At 36.4% G+C, this 19,204-nt stretch overlaps 4 protein-coding genes across 9 annotated transcripts; 1 reads left to right on the forward strand and 3 right to left on the reverse strand.

The window, feature by feature from the left end:
- Positions 1–283: 283 nt before the first annotated feature.
- Positions 284–2,503, reverse strand: LOC130730537 (transcription factor MYB30-like). The gene is made up of 3 exons (XM_057582571.1): positions 2,248–2,503; positions 2,003–2,132; positions 284–984 (listed from the first exon to the last, which is right to left on the reverse strand). Exons 1-3 carry the CDS (start codon positions 2,378–2,380, stop codon positions 543–545), a joined length of 705 nt encoding a protein of 234 aa, XP_057438554.1. The 5' UTR covers positions 2,381–2,503; the 3' UTR covers positions 284–542.
- Positions 2,504–5,619: 3,116 nt separating this feature from the next.
- LOC130730539 (protein root UVB sensitive 2, chloroplastic-like) lies at positions 5,620–11,128 on the reverse strand. 3 transcript variants are annotated; one of them, XM_057582574.1, is made up of 9 exons: positions 10,577–11,128; positions 8,219–8,307; positions 8,053–8,137; positions 7,734–7,793; positions 7,545–7,638; positions 7,335–7,432; positions 6,963–7,142; positions 6,324–6,446; positions 5,620–6,222 (listed from the first exon to the last, which is right to left on the reverse strand). In XM_057582574.1, exons 1-9 carry the CDS (start codon positions 10,604–10,606, stop codon positions 5,797–5,799), a joined length of 1,185 nt encoding a protein of 394 aa, XP_057438557.1. In that variant the 5' UTR covers positions 10,607–11,128; the 3' UTR covers positions 5,620–5,796. The 3 variants fall into 3 exon arrangements, with proteins under 3 accessions (XP_057438557.1, XP_057438558.1, XP_057438556.1); XM_057582575.1 differs by having other exon boundaries at positions 10,573–11,127; XM_057582573.1 differs by lacking the exon at positions 10,577–11,128 and adding an exon at positions 9,352–10,224.
- Positions 11,129–12,340: 1,212 nt separating this feature from the next.
- LOC130730541 (actin-depolymerizing factor) lies at positions 12,341–15,147 on the forward strand. Its single transcript, XM_057582576.1, has 3 exons — positions 12,341–12,502; positions 13,116–13,381; positions 14,738–15,147. Exons 1-3 carry the CDS (start codon positions 12,479–12,481, stop codon positions 14,886–14,888), a joined length of 441 nt encoding a protein of 146 aa, XP_057438559.1. The 5' UTR covers positions 12,341–12,478; the 3' UTR covers positions 14,889–15,147.
- Positions 15,148–16,103: 956 nt separating this feature from the next.
- LOC130730542 (probable inorganic phosphate transporter 1-7) lies at positions 16,104–18,946 on the reverse strand. 4 transcript variants are annotated; one of them, XM_057582580.1, is made up of 2 exons: positions 18,792–18,946; positions 16,104–18,032 (listed from the first exon to the last, which is right to left on the reverse strand). In XM_057582580.1, the coding sequence occupies exon 2, from the start codon at positions 17,984–17,986 to the stop codon at positions 16,367–16,369; it is 1,620 nt and encodes a 539-aa protein (XP_057438563.1). In that variant the 5' UTR covers positions 17,987–18,032; positions 18,792–18,946; the 3' UTR covers positions 16,104–16,366. The 4 variants fall into 4 exon arrangements, with proteins under 4 accessions (XP_057438563.1, XP_057438560.1, XP_057438561.1 ...); XM_057582577.1 differs by having other exon boundaries at positions 18,788–18,945; XM_057582578.1 differs by lacking the exon at positions 18,792–18,946 and adding an exon at positions 18,255–18,758.
- Positions 18,947–19,204: the final 258 nt, after the last annotated feature.

Raw genomic sequence — 19,204 nt, forward strand, 5'->3', positions numbered from 1 at the left:
AAGAAAGTTGATGTTTGTCAAGATTGAATTTCTGACCAGGCCCATCATCATAAGATTTAAGAAGTGAACAAACATGTCCAACTTCCTCAAGAGTGGCTATAGAGAAAATGATAGTATCATCTGGATAAAGTAAGTGGGAAATATCAGGAGTATATATCTAGCGCAATTTTCAGCCCTTGCAAAGAAGAGTCTTCAATTGATTTATGGATAAAAAATTAATAAGTAAGGACATAAAAATCCCCTTATAATTAAAAATACTCAACAGTCACAACTCACAAGTGTATTTTCTGTAATAAATTGATTTGGAGCTCATGCACTTTGATTTTCACTAATAATATCAGCTAGGACACATTTAATTCTATTAGTATAATCTTTGTAAACAATCTAAACATCACATTATATTGCATAACCTAATAGGTCTAAATCGGCCTTGCATATATGTCTCTCTTTTTACCTTGGAGATAAGGAGAATAAAAGTTTGATTTATTGAACCTGGATTTGTCTGACTATTGAGAACACCAAGAATAAAACCAAGTACATCTTCATCCACAATATGCCAACTGATAATCAACACCTGTTGTAGCCGGAACAACACCACTTGTCTCGCCGGAATTATCAGATGACAGAACTTCCGACCAGAAATCCTCATCCAATGCAAGACTATTCTCCAGCGAATCAAAATTAACATTGTGAACATCATTTATGGACATGTCATCATGGTTAGTACTAGGAGCAATGCTGCTACTATTGGTGAGGGATGACATGTTGTCACTATTAGAAGAAGAACATTGCTGAGGAGATCGTGGCCCTTCATCTTCTTGGTGTTCTTTTTTGGCATCTTTGTTGGATTTGGAGGCATCCAAATCCAAATTGGTCTGTTTTTGTTTGGTCTGTGGCTGCAGCCTTTTCTTCAAGTGGGTGTGCCACACGTTTTTAATTTCATTGTCTGTTCGGCCTGGTAGTCTGGCTGCAATAGCTGACCATCTGCATGATTATTAATAGATTTGATTAATTAGTGCACAACATCATTGACCCTATTGCATGATTTTGGAATGTAAATCATTGATTAGGGAAGGTGGATCCCCTTAAGTCAATAAGAATGTTATGTGATGATAACTATGAGAGTATGAGTTTTTAATATGTTATTCTTAAAAACATGTGACAAATAATGTTGCAGCAAATGAATGAAGTAAGAATCTTTAGCAGACAGCCATAATCTGTATCTGGTCCTCTGGTTATGGTTTTGCTTGCCTTAAAACTGAAGTAAAAATCAAAATGATGCAGGGCCCTAGCCATTACATATATAAATAAAAAGAGCAGTAAAAAACTATTCATTTTTTTTTTCAAAAGAAAAAGAAAAAGAAGTTGCTGAGAAAGAATGGAATTTGTTATGCATTTGTATACTCCCAAGTGTTAAAAGTTGATGAACAAGTTACATGCACCTGTCATCCTCTATCATTTTATGCTACAGAACATTAAACAACTTTGCTGAATATAGAGAAATAATCAAGATACTCTTCTTCATTGTTCGAGACTCTCAATCACTCTAGGGGCGTTTTAGGTTTTTAAATTTTGATGGGTGTAAACTCCTTCGGGAAACTGTGACAGTCTCTCCCAACATATGACTTTTTCGGAGTTTAAACTTATATATATTTAATTTTCACAGGATCTAGCTTACCATTGAACCAAAACCTTGTTGGTACTTTAGGATATGTTTGACTTCTATTTTCATTTTTCTGGGCACTACAATTTTTTTTATAAATTTTTGTCAATTCAAAATAAGGTGGCAGGCAGATATATAACTCAAACTAAAAACAGAAAATGGAAACTCTGCAATATAAAAATAGAAATTAAGTTTTTTATTCTTCATATTCAGTAAATGGATTTTCATTTAAATTATCATTACTAGAAACAATTTGAAATGCATACAGTTAAAGAGGTATCAAAATGAAAGGGAAAATGCTATTCTAGCTAGAGACTAAGTGAAAATAAATTAGTTTACCTGTTTCCCAACAATTCATGCAAATTGATGATTTCATCCTCTTCTTCTCTGCTAAAGTTTCCCCGTTTGATGTCTGGTCTGAGGTAATTTGCCCACCTAAGTCTGCAACTCTTTCCACACCTTAGCAACCCTGTTGTTCAAAGTAAGAAAAATGAGGAAAAACTTTAGTTAATTTTTAATTCACGAGTATAATTGAATTCCTGTTTTATTTAATTTTTTTACATTACTGCAGGGTAAATAATTACCAGCTTGTTTGGGAAGAGCACGCCAATTGGCATGGCCATAGGTGTTGATGTAATTGATGAGTAATAGATCTTCTTCTTGACTCCATGGCCCTTTCTTCAACCCCATTTTCTCACAGCATGGAGCTCTCCCCATTTTGAGCTTCAAATTCAAAAGTGAATTAATGCTGTATGTTGTTTTGGACGCTTCAAAATAAGCTTGAAGTTCAGGCTCTCTTGTTTATATACTAGTTATATCAACTCAAAAGTCGGAAAGTTGAGACTTGAGAGTTGAAACTTTAATCTCACACGAGCTATAATATAGGTGAACTGGTACATAATAGTCCAAAATCCACATTATATAATATTAGTTTATTCAGCCAACATGCAGCTTTTTTTCTTTTCCAACTAGTCGGTTTCTTGGTTCGTCTACTAGTGCAAGTTTGCATCTCTTTCACACAAGTCAAATAAAACGTGGGATATTGCCTAATATGAGGCTGTCAACAGCAAATGAGATTAAAGTTTCCCTTTGAGGCTACTTGTCGTTGGTCAACCAGTAATTATAACTTCTTTGTCTGACTGTCCTATTCTATATATAGTCCTATTGATTCCAATATTTAAATGGTAACGTAGCTTATTAAAACTTGTTCACACGAAAGAAACACAAGAATGTTCATGCATGCTTGAGAATACTCTGTATTCTATTTTAGATTAGATCTCCTGCCTTACTTATAGACAAAAGCCTTGCTAAAGATCACCAACTAATATATGCTCATAATATTTCATTAATTTTTCCAAAACCTATTCATGTAACATTTTTTTACAAAGTACAGGGTGTCTTGGGACTTATGAATTGTTTGGGAAAGTTTTCAATATTTCTGGTGGACAGTTCTAATTAAGAACAACAAATATGACTTGCAATTTACTCATTCATCATCATAATATTATGATTCTGTCGTTTAGCATCAATTATATTACCATTTTCACTCATTTGATTATTGTAATTAAAGGTCACATCAAGCATATAAGAGATGCCTCATTCTTGTAATGGACACACACATACACGTGCACGTGCACGTGCACGCGCACACGCTTAGGGTGTGAGGAGGAAAATATCGATTGGTCGATCATGATACGAAGACCCGCATCGAGATACCTTACCAATAGAGACTTCTTAATTGTGACACTTCTACTATGTTAAGATGTTTCACCCGACCGAACAATGCATTTAGACTTCACACAATTATAATTGCTTAAGATTTGGGAGCTTGTGTATCATTATGGATTTTGTCTCAACCGGCTAGTCGAGCTTAATGACACTACAACTAATTTCACTTGAATGTTCGCAATGGCATAGTCGTTCTAGATAAGAAAATAAATAACTCATCAATGGGATCATGATTAAGCGTGAAAACTCTAATTATTGTCCTATATAAATATATAGCATATGTAACAAAAAAGATACATTTAAATACAATACTTTTTTTTTAACCAGATTCATTCAATTAAAAAGAAACAAGAGAACATTTAAATACAACACTTGAGAGCTCGATTGAGCTTAGTCTCTTTATTTCTTGTGTGAACATAACTAATTAAACATATGAAACAAAGTATGCATGTTGTCATACATGATGTCACTTATTATTAGGTAAGAAAAAGGCATCACACTTTCAAGATAATTGACTATTGTTTCATGATTTACATCTAAAATATGACCCGATGATTCCAATATGGATAATAAATCCAAATCCACTATGTTAGCATCTAACAAATCAAACAAACATATATATATATATATATCTTATCTTAATATGGGTGCTAACAATGTTTTCGGCCGATAGTAAGTTTTACCTCTTTCAATAAATTTTATCCTGACACATAATTAAAGATTGAACATTTGTTAACATATTTAAAGAACCCAACTTTGTATAATACTCCCTCTGTTCCTAATTATAAAACATAATACTCAATCTCCGAGTTTGTTGTTAACAAACATGTATACCTATTTTCAAAAAAAAAAACGTGTATACCTAATTAATTACTCTAAGGGGAAAAATGTCATAAAACAAATTATTGAAATCTTAAAGGTAGTTTTTTGACCGATATTTATTCATAGTTACATACTCCAATTTTCTAACTTAACTTCTAAGCGATATGAGAAAATTTCATATTTCCAATTTTCTCTATCACAGCAATTATATATATTTGAAAACCTTTTTTTTTCGTTTAATGCATTAATGATGTATGAAAAACATTTTGTGTCGGACATCATCTACACCTTCAAAAAAATTTTGTGTGTAGGACAGTTGACACCCTTCGGAGGCAATCTTGTTCAAGCCGGAAACATCCATATCATAATGAGGCTAACTCTTGGGTTTTTCCATTCACAAAACTCGAACTGAGACATTACTCAAGCGGAATCAAGCATCTACACCTGCAATTCATAACATTTTAAACCGCCATAAATTATTATAAAATTGTGTACACCAATCATGACCATGCATTAAAGCCAAGTTTTCACTGACCCACATGCCATAGCAGAATCTTCATTCTGCATTAGGGGAGAAAATTAGGAGGTCATTTTTATATAAAGCTTCAACATAACTTGACTTTAAAGTCGCAATATTTAAGCCACAAGGGTGGCACAAGTGGTGAATGTGCATTTCCTTAAGGGATTTCACCTAAGCTTCTGGCCCGGGTTCGATCCCCTCTGAGGTCAAAAATAAAAACCTTTGTGGCCAGGGACATCACTACCGTATCCCGAGCCAGATTAGTCACGTGGGGCCCCTTTCCCCGTGGAGACTGGTGACCAAAGGAGAAAAAAAAAATCGCAATATTTAGTATTTAGCTTTAACAACAAAAGCTAATGACTATTTGTTGGCTCCTCAAAGTGAAACGGGTCATGATTTAAATTTAGAAATTGAATGATATCATGTAAATGGTCTTACTTTTGTACTGTCTTCATCCATGTCCTGTCCTTGTGCACTGAATGTCTCCAAAATCTTAAACTAGCCTACTCACTTTATGGGTATGATACAATCACGTCAATTTTGTTTGTCATGTGTTGGTGATGTTGCTACTTTATTGACCAAAGGAAAATTTTGGTTTATATTTTTTTTAGTGTTAACTGAGGTATCATACACTGGATAATTGTGGGACTAATCTTCAACTCCATTGTCAACACATTAAGTGATGAAAGGCTGACCAATAAGTTTCCTCAATTTGCAAGAGTTGAGAATCAAACACCTAAATATTACTTAAGGAACGAAGTGTTGAACCACTACGCCAACCTACTTGCTTCTTGACTTGGTCCATATGGTTCTGGTTTAGAGTTGGGCAAGTTTATTTAACAAACATCTTACAATATTGTGCTAGTTCTATGTTTTTCTTATTTGATTTTCACCAGTGCCATATCATAGCCCACCAAATAGGATTCCTAAAAAAATAGTTAAGATATACAGTTAAGTTCAAGAAATATGAACAATTGAATTCACTACACCCACACTACATCAAAACTTCTCTCATATAGTGGGAGAAAAAATATTTCAAACCAATACAGGATTTCTATGAACCCTAGAATGCAAAGCGGCTCCCAGTTCCATCCAGAAAACGATCAGTGTGCCACCCTTTGCTCTGTAATTCTTTTAAAAATACAGGAAACACACCGGTCATTTTCTTGTAAGCCTCATGCAGGACACTAGCACTGAGCTCATGAGAGGAATTCTCAATTTGTGCAGCATATGCAGCAACTAGCCACCCTCTCAATGCATCTTCACCACTAGCATCTTGTTCCAACACCATGTCGACGCATTTACCCCCACGATTTAAGAGAAACTTCTCCCCTGGAAGTACCTGTTCTAATTCAAGAAGCCTGGAAGGCTTAATAACCTCATGCAAAGCCCTCCCCACTCTTACATTTCCAGCATCTTCTGTGAGTCGGACACGAAACAGCAGATCCTCTCTATATCTTAGATCAGCAGGGCTTGAGACAACTCCTGCCTGCTTTCGAATACAATTAACATTAAAACAGCATTTCACATGTTCAAATAAAGGAAGGAAACCATGAGTGATTTCATTTACTACAATGGTAAAAACCAGACCTTGAGAAAATCTGTCACGATCATTGCAGTTCTTCGTGGATTCAAGGTATTGATAGGTGTTGCTCTCATTTCTTCAGACACACTGTATATATGTAAAATTGAAAGGAGAGGACCTACAACCATCTGACAACAAAATGTTTCATAATCCATCAGTTGGAATCCTCAACACAATGTGTATTTTACCATTAAGATATGCAACACGATTAACTTACTTTGTCCTTCCTTTTTTAGTTTGTTAGTAACATTTCTGATTACAAGAAACAAAATTTCCACGATCAATGATTGAAAGAAAAGAGGACCGACAGCAACCGGACGAAAAAGTTCTATAACTCCATCATTAAATAATATATGAAAGGCAATGAAATTGTATTCAAAATATAATAGAACCCAAAAAGAATGAACATAAAGTAACCAATCAGAGCTGAATAAATAGACAGACCTTGTCCTCCCTGGCCTAAGCCACCAACTCTAACAAAAAAATTTAACCCCCCTCCCCTCGCTATCTTCCCCGACACAGACTCTCTTGCACAACCAAGAACAACATTGCATATATTGTTGGCACAAACTAATTGTAAAAGTAAAAGCTGAAGATCAAATTGAACACTAAAGCTCAAGAGTAAACAAATAAGGTCTCTATACCTTTCCCTGCACTGATGCACAGATAGTAGATGCTAGCTGAATTCCAACTCCAATCCCAATAACGTTACAGAGTGTTGAAAAAGCCTCCCCCTTCGCAAACAGGTCACTGAGATTTCCTTCTTTAGCAAATGAAGAATATATAGGCAATCTTGTTGCCCTTGCTGCAACAACTGCCATCCCCTGTTGATTCCCAAATAACAGAGAGAAGTTAATAGACCATAAAATATGATGCATTTACCAGATATCTAAATCAGGATACTAAAACCAATGGCCATGAGCTTTAACGAACAATTAGCACTGAGACAACTTTATGTCGCAACATATGCTATAATGTGAAATTGTTTTTTACAAAAACCCAATAAAAATCTAAACCTTTGCAAAATTTCCTAGGCCTGCCATTTGAAGAAAAAGATGTGGACATAATGGAGAAAGCACTTCCAAGCCCGTGCCTAAATCATAGAGCACATCAGCTGCAAATGTAAAGCTAATTCCAGTCAGACAACTTGAGAACTTTGAAAATAAGAGGTAAGAGCTAATATAAGGGGAAATTGGTAATAGAAAAGCCCCAGCCCAAATGCAAACCTATTAGTCTCCAACGTTTAGGTTCAGAATCCATTCTTGCACCCCAATTGCTACATATTAGCTTCCCTACATGTTGCATTCCATCCTTTAAAATCTATGGATGTAAGCAGGACAAACGGGTTATACATTAAAAAGAAGTTACTATTACTGGTCCGAGAAATTGTCAATTTTAAAATGGTATCTAATTACCCAGCTAACAGCAGTTGCTTGTGCAGGAGTGGGCCGCAACCCTGCAGCAAATAGCAATGACTGCAGAAGAATAAGCATACAGATCAAGGACACACACTTAATTACTTCAGAAAAAGATTACATCCCTATGGTTAACAAAATATGTATCATGCACATGGACTTCACCATATAATATAATGTTTAAGGAATGAACCAATCATGAGTTAAGAGAAATTTATATCTCAGTTGCCACTTGCCATGCCAGTAAGTATTCATTTTCAAAGACAATAACGTGTTTCTGATTAATTGCTTAAATGAGATTTTCAAGTAATCAGAAGACCTGAGTTGATAGAACTGATAGTGCTGCACTGGTAACATGTTGAACAGATCGAAACTGAGTGTATCTGAGATAGCCTTCATTTACACTGCAAAGGAAACACGTAAAAACTGAGCCCGCAGAACAGGCCTGTCTAAGCCATAACCATATTCAAGAAAAATCAAACGACCTGTATGGATATCCTGATGGAAAAAATTTATTCATGAAAGACCCAGCCACCTTTTGGTATAATGGCCTGGAATCATCAACGAGCATTACCTACAAAGAAACCAAAAACACTCAGGGTGACGAGAGAAAAGGTTTAGCTAAACATATAACAACAATTACTACAAAAGCCTTATCCCACTAAGTGAGGTCGGCTATATGGATCACACTACCTCATTGAGCTCAATCAAAACATAAATTATGAGGGATGTTATTGATAATAAGATCATCCTTAACAATATCTTCCCATGTTCTTTTTTGTCTCCCTCTACCTCTCTTCACAGGACTAAAAACCATGTTATCCACCCTTCTCATTGGTGCCTCCATAGGCCTTCTTTGCACATGTCCAAACCACCTTAACCGATATTCCGTCAGCTTCTCCACAATAGGCGTCACTCCAATATCTTCTCTAATCCGCTCATTGTGTATCTTATCCTTTTTAGTGTGCCCACCCATCCATCTTAACATTCTCATTTCTGCTACTCCAACACTTCTCCCATGTCGTCCCGTTAAAGCCCGACATTCGCTACCATAGAGTATAGCAGGCCTTACAAATAAACAAACACTTTCAACAAATACTCTTAACAATATGCTACGAAAGTTAACGATCACGCCAAAAATCATGACACCAATTGATACGATCCGGAAGTTTAACTTCCGGAGCGCTCCGGAACTTAATCTTCCCGAGTATAACACGGAGGGACATTTAAGTATTTCCCCACGTTAAAGTGGGGTGGCATTTCTAATGGGTGGGGTGGCAAATCCAACCCCCCACAACTTAGCTTCACAATCAAAACCTAAGACCTGCTATACTCAAAGAGAGAGAATGGCAACTTATGTTTTTTCATCAATTCATACATTTTAGAAGAGGATACTACATCTGAACTGAGCTTGAGGAAATTCCAAATTTATGTCTATTAGAATTGCAGCACGATTTTATATTATACACTAACAATAAATGACATGGATAAGAACATTAGGGTCTATGCCATTTGGAAAGAAAAAAACATTGGATTGAACAAGAAAGTGGGTTGGTTACAATACATTAGAAGATGAAAGTCCCAACATTCAGATAAGAGAAGAGAAGAGAACACGTACGGAAAGTTGACCATTGGATTGAAAGTGGTGTCGGTGACAAACAGAGCCAGAGGTCTCGAACCAGAACACGGGACCTTCTTCCTTCTCCATTTCGGAAATGTTCTGAAAATCCGTTGGAGTCAACGCCGACAACCCCAAAAGCCCCAGCTTGTCTGCTCACTGCCCAGTGCTGTTTTCTACATGTTTGGATGAGTTCTTGGGCTCGCTGTTTTAGCCCATCATGAATGAAACCAATTTTGTTTTTAATGTTTATACATGATACATCACATTATTTTTTATTGGTATTTTTATTTACAAGCCAACCCGCCATGAGGTGGTGTTAGTTGGCTTTCCCAACTCACATTCTTTAGCAGGCCAACTCGACTCTGAATCGAAGCGAGTTGACTTGCATTGTCACTCATATTTGATATGAAGAATCTTATTGGTTGGTCAACGTGTTTTTGGAAAGTCAAAGCTCAGGGATCAAATTCTAAAACAATTTTTTCATCTACTTGTTGGAAGATGGAAATCACCAAGAAACAAAGCATGATGTTCTATGGTTGTTAAAAGATAACGTCACTCAAGTGCTAACTCACAATTATGAGAATATGTTAAGTGATAAGGCATGTAGTAGACATTGTAATCTTAGAACGTGCTGAAGGCCACTTAAAGCTTCAAGATGTTCAGAGGACCTATTTCAAGCTTGGCTTAATTCCAGTTTGGGCCCCTGATGTTTCATAAATGTGCGATCTGCACCCCCCGTGTATAAAACGTGCGGTCAAGGTCCCTGACGTTTCTAAAACGTGCGATTAACGCCCTTCCGTTAGGTTCCGTCTGTTGACCAAACGGAATGCTGACGTGACACTTATTTAATTTCATAAAAAATTCATTTTTCTAATAAAAAATAATAAAATATTAAAACGTGTAATATTATTTTCTTATAATTTTTTTTTCTTTGATCTCAAGAAAATATGATGTAACAAGCTCCTCCAAGTTTGCAGATTGCAGAAGCCTCATACCCTTCTCACCTAACATTTACCATCAAACACACAAAAATCCAGAACATGAAAATTTGAAATACCCATGTTCAATTCAATTTTCCATGCGGCGGTGCTGGTTCTTTCTCTTGTAGACATAAGTTATTTTTTTCCTTCTTCTTTGTATTTGAAGCTTCGTGGGACGGCATCAAAAGAAGAGAAAGAGAAAAATTGAAGAAAAGAGGATAAAAATAACACCACATACTCACAAACACAACCAGCACAGATCTAACAAACATCCACAGCCACCGTGAGCACCACACCTTCAAATCTTTGCAGATCAAATTCGGTCATGGCCACTACACCGGTAACACCAGATCGCACTAGATCTCGATTTCCCTCACCTCATTCTTCAAAAACCGCAGGTACCTAAGGGAGATTTTGTCACCAGATCTAAGTTAAAATATTTAGGAACTTGAACTTGGATTTGATCATCTGGGTTTCGCAGGGAAGGGGTTTTGAGAGGGGTGATTTGGATCCCTATAGGCTATAGGGGCGATTTGGGTGGTGGTGCGGTGGTGAAATGGAAGAAGAAGAGTGCGGTGGCATTGGAGAGGTGGTGGCGTGGGAGTGGGGGCCTGGAGGCTGAAGGCTGAAGATGGTGGTGGGGTCTGGAGGTTGAAGATGATGGATAATAGGGTTGCAGATTGATTGGGGTGAGGTTAGGGTGGTGATTGCAGGTGGGTGGGAGAGGGAGGAGGTTGCAGGTTGGTTGGGTGTTGATTGGGGATTTTATTTGGGTTTGAGTTTTTTGTTGGGAAGTTGAAGAAGATGAGTTAGAGGTTGAAGATGAAGAGAAGCTTCTGGATAAATTTTTGCTTTGAAATAATTTTTATTTTTATGTTTTGAAATAATTTTATTTGAAAAATGAATTTTTAATTAATTAAATAATGCCACGTCAGCATTTTCCGTTTGGTCAAGTGAGGAACCAAACGGATTTGGACGGAAGGGCGTTAATCGTACGTTTTAGAAACGTCAGGGACCTTGACCGCACGCTTTATACACAGGGGGTGCAGATCGCACATTTACGAAACATTAGGGGCCTAAAGTGGAATTAAGCCTTCAAACTTTTATAAGACATGCTACAAGTCGCTTATTATAATCCTAGACAAAGGATTTAAATAAGATAAACTTTTATTAACTAAGGTACATTGTTCAAACACAAATGCTTACTTGAGGATTGAAAGACACTTTGTGGGCTATGTAAGAGAGATTTTCATAACTTGTTGTGAGCAAACATACTCTTGCTACCCTATTTTGTACCTATTGGTGTATAGTGAAGGCTTATTTGATGGTAAATAATGAGACGAACCATCACTCTCATATTTGTCATTAGTAGATGGAGATAATGATGAATGCTATGGTGAGTCTGAAAGTTGTTCACCATTCTTTAAAACAAAACATACAAAAGTGTTTTTGCCATTTAGTGAATTCTGACGGTCACATTTATTGTAAAAATATAGTTTTGGATTTAATATTCTTGAAAACAAGTAAAATAAGCAAAATCTATTTTTGTTGATTTTTTTAAATCAATGATTAAGTAAATTTCATCTACTTAAAACTGATTTAATCTGTTACTTTATATAAATAAAAAGGAAAGTGTGGGTTGTTATTATCTACTAAAAATGTAAAGATTTGGAATTTAGATTTTTGATAGAACTAGATGATATTTTGGCTCACTAGTAAGAAGAAAAGCTAAAAAAAATAGTAATTTAAAAGAAAGTACAATAATTCAAATTTAAATACATAAAAGATTCAATTGCAAATTGAGATAACTTTTACTTCTTTCTCAAAATTATATCTCTTATTTGATAATTTTTATCTCCTTTAATTTATCTTATAGTAATTCCAAATTAAAAAAGAATAACAAAATTAAAAAAAAAAGTAAAAAAAAAATACACAAATACGCGGCGAATAGATATGAAGTGGGGCAGATTGGACGGTGAAGAAAATCATTCTTTTATATATATTCTGCTCCATTCCATGGTCCCTCTCCTCTGTTACTGTTAGCGTTGCCACCACGCACCGCCCTCGTTTCCTTTTCTTTCTACAAAACCACCCTCTTCTCTTCTTCACTCTTCACCTTCCTCCTCTCTTCTTCAACATTCTCCATGTCTTTCAGAGGATTCGGCCGGGTAACATTAACATTCATTACTGCTTGCTTAGTTTTTTATTTTTATCAAATTGATTATATTTTCTGTTTCTGCCTTCAAAATTTGAAACTTTTCGATACTGGGTATGCTAATCATATCATGTTTAATTCTTTATGACCACTTAGTGTTTGATCATTGTCACTTCTATTTTTCTAACAAAAAAATTTAATTTTTTTAGCACAAGGTTAGTGATTAAACATGTTAGAGTTGAGATGTTGTTTTTATTTGGGACAAAAAGTAAACTTTGGCTTGTGAATGTTTGTGGGGTTGCATTTAATTTCAAGTGAAAGATTTAATTGAAAAGGCTTTTGATCATTGTCACTTATATTTTTCTATTCAAAAAAAGTTGAACTTTTAGCACAAGTTGAATTCTTTACAACCTTTGGCTTGTGAATGTTGGTGGGGTTGCATTTAATTTTCAAGAGAAAGGTTTAGTTGAAAAGGCTTTTGATAATTTTTAGCAAAAGTTGAATTCTTTACATCCTTTGGCTTGTGAATGTTTGTGGGGGTGCATTTAATTTTTCAAGATAAAGGTTTAGTTGAAAAGGCTTTTGAGTTTTGATGCTGATTTGTTTATGATTATATTATTTTTTAGGCGAATGCTTCATCAGGCATGGGTGTTGCTGATCACAGCAAGAACACCTTCATGGAGTTGAAGCAAAAGAAGGTTCATCGGTATGTGATCTTTAAGGTTGATGAGAAGAAAAGGGAGGTTGTGGTTGAGAAGACTGGTGGCCCGGCTGAGAGCTATGACGATTTCGCGGCGTCTTTGCCTGAGAATGATTGTAGATATGCTGTGTTTGACTTTGATTTTGTTACTTCTGAGAATTGTCAAAAGAGCAAAATCTTCTTCATTGCATGGTTAGTTTGTTTGTCCTGCCTTTTATCCCTGTTTAAACCTAGATGATTGTGAGAAGTGACACCTAATATGTGTTATCTTGTGCAACAAAAGAAAATTTAGCTGGACATGTGATTTATGTTCTTTGAACATATCTTGTGTGATTTCAAAATCACCATGCCAACTAATTCTTTAAAGTGTGTTTTTGATTGAGTGATGGTCATAAAAATCAATGCACTTTGTAGCTGCTTGTAGAATTTATTTTGGATCCTAAATTGGTTTGCAAAAGCTAGACCAAACACACTTTAAGCTTATGTGAATTTGTACTGCTTTAGTGTCATTCTTTGCATGGTCTTTGCTGGTACTGAAGCTATGCGTTTATTGTTTCATTGAATCAGGAAAAATTTCTTGTTTAGATACAATTTTCTTACATGATTGGGCTGTAAATGTAGTCAAATGTAGTATCTTTGATATGTTGCTCCATGCACTGCATCTTGAATTTTACACCATTTCCATCCTGGTTGCTACTGTCAGACATCAAGTTGTTCAGGGGCTCTTTCTGTGTGTAGGATTTAAGTTTCAGATAGAGCATTACTGGCTAGAAGTTCTTAAATATATATATGCAAATCAAAATAATGTGACATAAACATCTATATGCTTCAGCTTAACCCATATAAGAGTAAGTTTCATTCTTTTTTTTTGTTTGGTGGGGAGGTAGTTTGTCTAGTTCTAATTTGCAAATCTAGAATTGATGTGTAGAGAATTTAGGTGTTCTCAAATGTTTCTATTCCATTCTTATTTATAAATTTGAAAGTTTGATGAGATAAAGCTTGGAGGGCTTTGCTATTATGTAGTATTTCAGAATGTCTCTTATTATCTTCTGGAGACAGGAGCAGATAATATAATGTCCTCAATTAGGATGATTGGTTCTTGAAGGAATTGGTACTATGGTACACGATTCCATCAATCCATTGTACAAGTTTACTATATCGGCGTGAATTGCATTTGCATGTCAAGCCTTCACATACCTTGCTTCTGAATAAAATCAGTATAAATATAAGTTTAGGTAAGAAAACTTATTGGTTTTTAATAGTTGGATGGGTTAGGTACTCCTGCATTTTTTGAGCTGATTGTCCATAGAATAGAAAGACTACTCTGATAAATTCATCCGTTTCTTGTTTGAGTGGCATCTTGATTTCCAGTTCCTAACAAATTTTCCTTCATTTCAAGTATCACCTAAATCTCTTACTTGGGTTTGACTACTGCATGTTCTTCTAATGAGAACTAACTTGGGGTGAACTTTTGTCATTTTACCAGTTTGATATATGATTATGCCTCTGAGATATCATTCTTAGTTTTTCATTGCTGATATTGATTAGGTCTCCTTCAACATCTCGAATCCGAGCCAAGATGCTCTATGCCACTACTAAAGAAAGGTTCAGACGTGAGCTAGATGGTGTTCATTATGAAATCCAGGCTACTGACCCCACAGAAATGGATCTTGAAGTGATCAAAGACCGAGCACATTGAAATGTTTATGCAGTTATTAGCTTCTTTTTTTGTTGTCAAAATCTACTAGTATATAGGTTTAATGAATCACCTCTCCATGCTCTATCATCTGCAAAGCCGATCTTGTCACCGAAATATAACTCCAATAATTTGAATCTGAAGGCTTGTGGGTTTAAGCTCTTGGCAGCTACTGTCTTAATTTCCAATTTGCTTTGACTGTATTGTATGAGCATGACCTTATGGACCCATATATCTTAGATATTAAAACCCCTTGCCATAACTTTAACAGGGTAACTGCATAATTTTATCTTTATTTGCTTTGAAAGCTAATTTATCATGAGCAGTTCAGTGAGGCAAAAGAACTGACAGAGATCAGCAACCAAGTAATGAATGTTGAGCCAATTAGAACAGACACAACAGTAAAGCAACAATCATTTGACAATAATCTCAATGGTTAATTTTTCAATGATTATCCTTAGACTTTGTGGTGTAGAGTGCAGTCCTTCACTTTAGATGAGAGAAATCTTGAACCTGTAACTTGTGAAATGTCAAATGATGACTTTATTTATCTTACTTAAATAATGGGGAACCACATGAAGTAAAGAGGTAAAGAACATAGTTCTCTGAATAATTTAATGACAGATTACCCAAAAAATAGCAAACTCTTCAAATTTTAGGATGGTTAAATGCTTATCTATGCCATTAGGCCTGGAATAGTATAGAACAGGAGATCAAAATGAACAACAATATTTTAGGCCGTTGCTTAATTATTGAAAATACTGTTTTTCATTTGAAGATTGAATTATTGAAAACAAATTCTAATAGAAAATGTTTCATGTGTATTTGTGAAACAGAAGTTAGTCAGATTGAAAAAGTCAATCCAACTCCCCACTTTACTCTCAAGTCTTCAACAACCGAACGCACTTGAAGTGTGCAAGTCAAATTTTGCTGAAACTCCCCACATCTAGTAGCTGGGGTCGTATTTTGCGTCTATCAACTTCAACATTAAATCATCTTCATCTGATCATCTCTATTCACACAATTGACACAATTAACAAGACTTTCTAAATTGACACACAGAACAAGACGATAAATAAAGACCCTTCTATTATATTCAATTATTCACATAGCTCCATGCAAGTCGTTTTAATGATGTAGTATCATGCTATAGCTGTCGTTTGTTTGTCTTAGCAACAAGATAAAGAAACATTGAAGCAACAAGAACAAGTCCAAAAGGAAAAGAAACAAACAAAGCACAAATCGGTTATTGAACTTGAAAATTGATAGTACTACTACTCTACAGTGGAATAATGGTTACATAACATTAATAATTCCCAACACTCGTAGTTCAACAAACAGCTCCTCAGTTACTCTAACATGATATTATCCGGGTAAAAAAATTAACAGAACTAGTGGAGAGGGGAAGAGAAAGCTTTTGTGCTTTTCCCTTGAGGTAGTGCTTTATTGCAATAACAATACTACAGTTAGTTAAACATAACCTAAACATATGGAACTGTTCTGGTGCTGTAAGAATGTGGCTCTGACTCTTCTTTGGTTCCATTTTCACCTTCCTCTTCATTCTCACCTGACATTTCCTCCAAAGATTTTCCCTTTGCCTCAGGCACCAAGAAAGTACAAAAGAAGCCTAAAATGTTGACCACACCTAACAAAAGCAGTGAGTTCTTCACACCAATACCTGCAGGGTACCCTGCATCTGCTTTGCTCTTGTCCTTGTTCTGTGCCAGGTACAAGAACCCGAATGCTCCGACTATAGCCCCGAGCTTCCCGGCCGCTGATGAAATTCCGTGGCAAGTGGACCGGAATCTAGCCGGGAAAATCTCGGCCGGCACGACGAATGTGGTGGCATTAGGCCCGAAATTCGCGAAGAAGAAAGTCAAGGAATATATCACCACGAATCCTATTCTGTTCTCCTTATGAGTCCAGTGGTCATAAGGAATGGCAAGAGCGAACATAAAAACAGTCATGAAGAAGAACCCCATCAATTGAATAGCAAATCTTCCAATCCTGTCTATGAGAGCCACTGTAAACCAGTAGCCAGGGACAGTACTGCAGAGAGCGATAAGCGTCTGAGCTCTTGCAATTCTGTAAACTTCCTCAAGAGCATTCATGGTTTTTGCAGGAGGAATCCAACCAATTGCACTGAAGATGTCTTTTTGGAAGAGATTTTGGCTGTAAAATGCAATATCAAGCAAGAACCATGTGCTTGCTGTGCCGAGAAGATGCAATCCGTGGCGGCGCATGAACTCCTTTGAGAACAAGGCAAATGTATTGGCCTGTGCTTGGTCACCTTTTGGCTCAGCTTGAATCTCAACCTGCAGAACCTTAGACATATCCTTTGCAGCCTGTTCTGTGTTCTTGGCAACTAGAGCAGTATAGCGAGCGGTTTCCGGCATCTTCATCCTCCAGTAGTAAGTCAATGCAGCTGGGAGTGCTCCAACCATCACAATTATCCTCCAAATATAGTCAGCTTGAGGAACAGTTGAACCAACCGGATCAACCTCATAAGGCGGAGCATCAAACTTGGCCTTGAATGCAGCAGAAATTATGATTGCAAATATACCACCTCCAAGAATTCCAAAACCCTGCATAGCAAAGACCGCAGCGATGAAGGCGCCGCGAGTCTTCTTATTCGAATACTCAGACATAATGGTAGCAGAAAGGGGGTAGTCTCCACCAATTCCAAAACCAAGCCAGAACCTGAAGAAGCAAAGTGTTGCCATCACAGATTTTGGACTATGTCCGAACGAAAGGCCGGAACCAATAGAGCATATGACCATCATCATGAGGGTCATGCCATAGACTTTTTTTCTGCCCAATTTGTCACCAAGCCAGCCAAAGAAAAGCTGTCCTGAAAGTGTACCGCAGAAAGCTACTCCATTTACAGCAGCTGATACATTTGGAGGCAATGTTCCGGGCTTCGCAGCGCCATCAACGTGGTAGTAAATGCGACCGAGCAACTTGGTGACAAGGGATATGCAGAATAGATCATATGCATCAGTGAAGAAGCCCATTCCAGCAATTACAATTGCAGTGAAATGGTACCATTGTGTTTTCGCCACATCAAGCGCATTTAGCACCTGAATTTGTTCCTTGGCCATGATGCCAAATTACAAATTTCCTTCTGTTTCTATCTGCTTGAATTCCCTGCAAAAGTGAAAGCAATTGGCATCAACAAAAAATCAAACATGCACAAAAATTATACCTAATTGAATCTAATATTAGGTTAATAGCCTAATATTACATCACTAATTGAACCATGAAATTCAAAATTCAAGCTATAAGACAAAACCTCTAGTGCCAATTTTGATAAGAGACAGAGCAGGCTACTCAGTACAAGCAATTTTGCAAAAGAACAAGCTACCCCACCTTTGGTTACTCAGATATCAGAAAATTAGTGAACAACCCCTCTCTCCAAAATAAAGACGATGTTGACATTTCAACAAAGAAGATATTCAGATCTTCACATGGTCATGTCAAAATTCATGTCTTTCATTGAATCCCCCCAAAATACACACAACACAAGTTATCCAACCAAGTTTCCCAGAAAAAGGGGTAAAAATATCATGAAGACAATAAGAAACACACTCCAATAATGAACAAATTAAGATTACTAGTGATTTTATTCGTTTAAACCAAATAATTAACACATGCAAATAGGTGAATCTGAATAAACAAGTCAAAAAAATTGAAGCCAAGTCCAAGCTACCGAGATAATGAAGGATGGCTGCATAGCACATGGGTGCTACCGTGCTACAATATTCAATAACGGTGGCACAAACAACTATGATCATGCATAGAATAGGATTATTATTCAAAACAAAACATTTCATGAATCTCATGACACATAGAGTTATAGTCACATGATGCATGCATGAATGAAAAAGGAGGTTGAAACTCACCTACAATTTTGTGCAGAAATGTAGGGTGCAGAGAAAAACGGGAAGAGAAAAAGGAAGGAAGAGAGAGAGGTGTGCGAAAGAAGTGAAAAGAGTGGAGAGGATTTATAGGGAAGTATATGAGAGAACATAAATGAGTTCCACATACAAAATATTCCACCAGCATATACTTCGCTCAGTCAAAACCAACCTGACTTTGCCTTTTTACGACGCCGTTCTTTCCCCGAACCCCCTCCCTCCTCACGTTACTGCTATTCCTTTTAAGACCGTCTATTTTTATCATGTGTGTATATTGTAACAAAACAACCCATACATTTTTTTCGCAACTTAGCTTTTCATCCTAGTTTGAGGGTAGTTTGACAAAAAAATATTTGAAATTTCATTTACACACGCAGGAATCAATTTTTTTTGGTTGCGTAT

Source organism: Lotus japonicus, chromosome 1 (assembly GCF_012489685.1).
Source record: "Lotus japonicus ecotype B-129 chromosome 1, LjGifu_v1.2".
Taxonomy (NCBI): domain Eukaryota; kingdom Viridiplantae; phylum Streptophyta; class Magnoliopsida; order Fabales; family Fabaceae; genus Lotus; species Lotus japonicus.

What these genes read in the sequence shown, in the direction of transcription:
- LOC130730537 (XM_057582571.1), bottom strand. Translation starts at nt 2,380, where the DNA reads ATGGGGAGAGCTCCATGCTGTGAGAAAATGGGGTTGAAGAAAGGGCCA. An exon ending in TGCTCTTCCCAAACAAGCTG is followed by an intron (nt 2,133 to 2,247) that starts GTAATTATTTAC and finishes TTTGAACAACAG; the next exon opens with GGTTGCTAAGGTGTGGAAAG. An exon ending in CATGAATTGTTGGGAAACAG is followed by an intron (nt 985 to 2,002) that starts GTAAACTAATTT and finishes ATAATCATGCAG; the next exon opens with ATGGTCAGCTATTGCAGCCA.
- LOC130730539 (XM_057582573.1), bottom strand. Translation starts at nt 9,441, where the DNA reads ATGGAGAAGGAAGAAGGTCCCGTGTTCTGGTTCGAGACCTCTGGCTCT. An exon ending in AATCCAATGGTCAACTTTCC is followed by an intron (nt 8,308 to 9,351) that starts GTACGTGTTCTC and finishes GTTTCTTTGTAG; the next exon opens with GTAATGCTCGTTGATGATTC. An exon ending in GTGCATCAGTGCAGGGAAAG is followed by an intron (nt 6,447 to 6,962) that starts GTATAGAGACCT and finishes TTTTGTTGTCAG; the next exon opens with ATGGTTGTAGGTCCTCTCCT.
- LOC130730541 (XM_057582576.1), top strand. Translation starts at nt 12,479, where the DNA reads ATGTCTTTCAGAGGATTCGGCCGG. An exon ending in CTTTCAGAGGATTCGGCCGG is followed by an intron (nt 12,503 to 13,115) that starts GTAACATTAACA and finishes ATTATTTTTTAG; the next exon opens with GCGAATGCTTCATCAGGCAT. An exon ending in AAAATCTTCTTCATTGCATG is followed by an intron (nt 13,382 to 14,737) that starts GTTAGTTTGTTT and finishes GATATTGATTAG; the next exon opens with GTCTCCTTCAACATCTCGAA.
- LOC130730542 (XM_057582580.1), bottom strand. Translation starts at nt 17,986, where the DNA reads ATGGCCAAGGAACAAATTCAGGTGCTAAATGCGCTTGATGTGGCGAAA.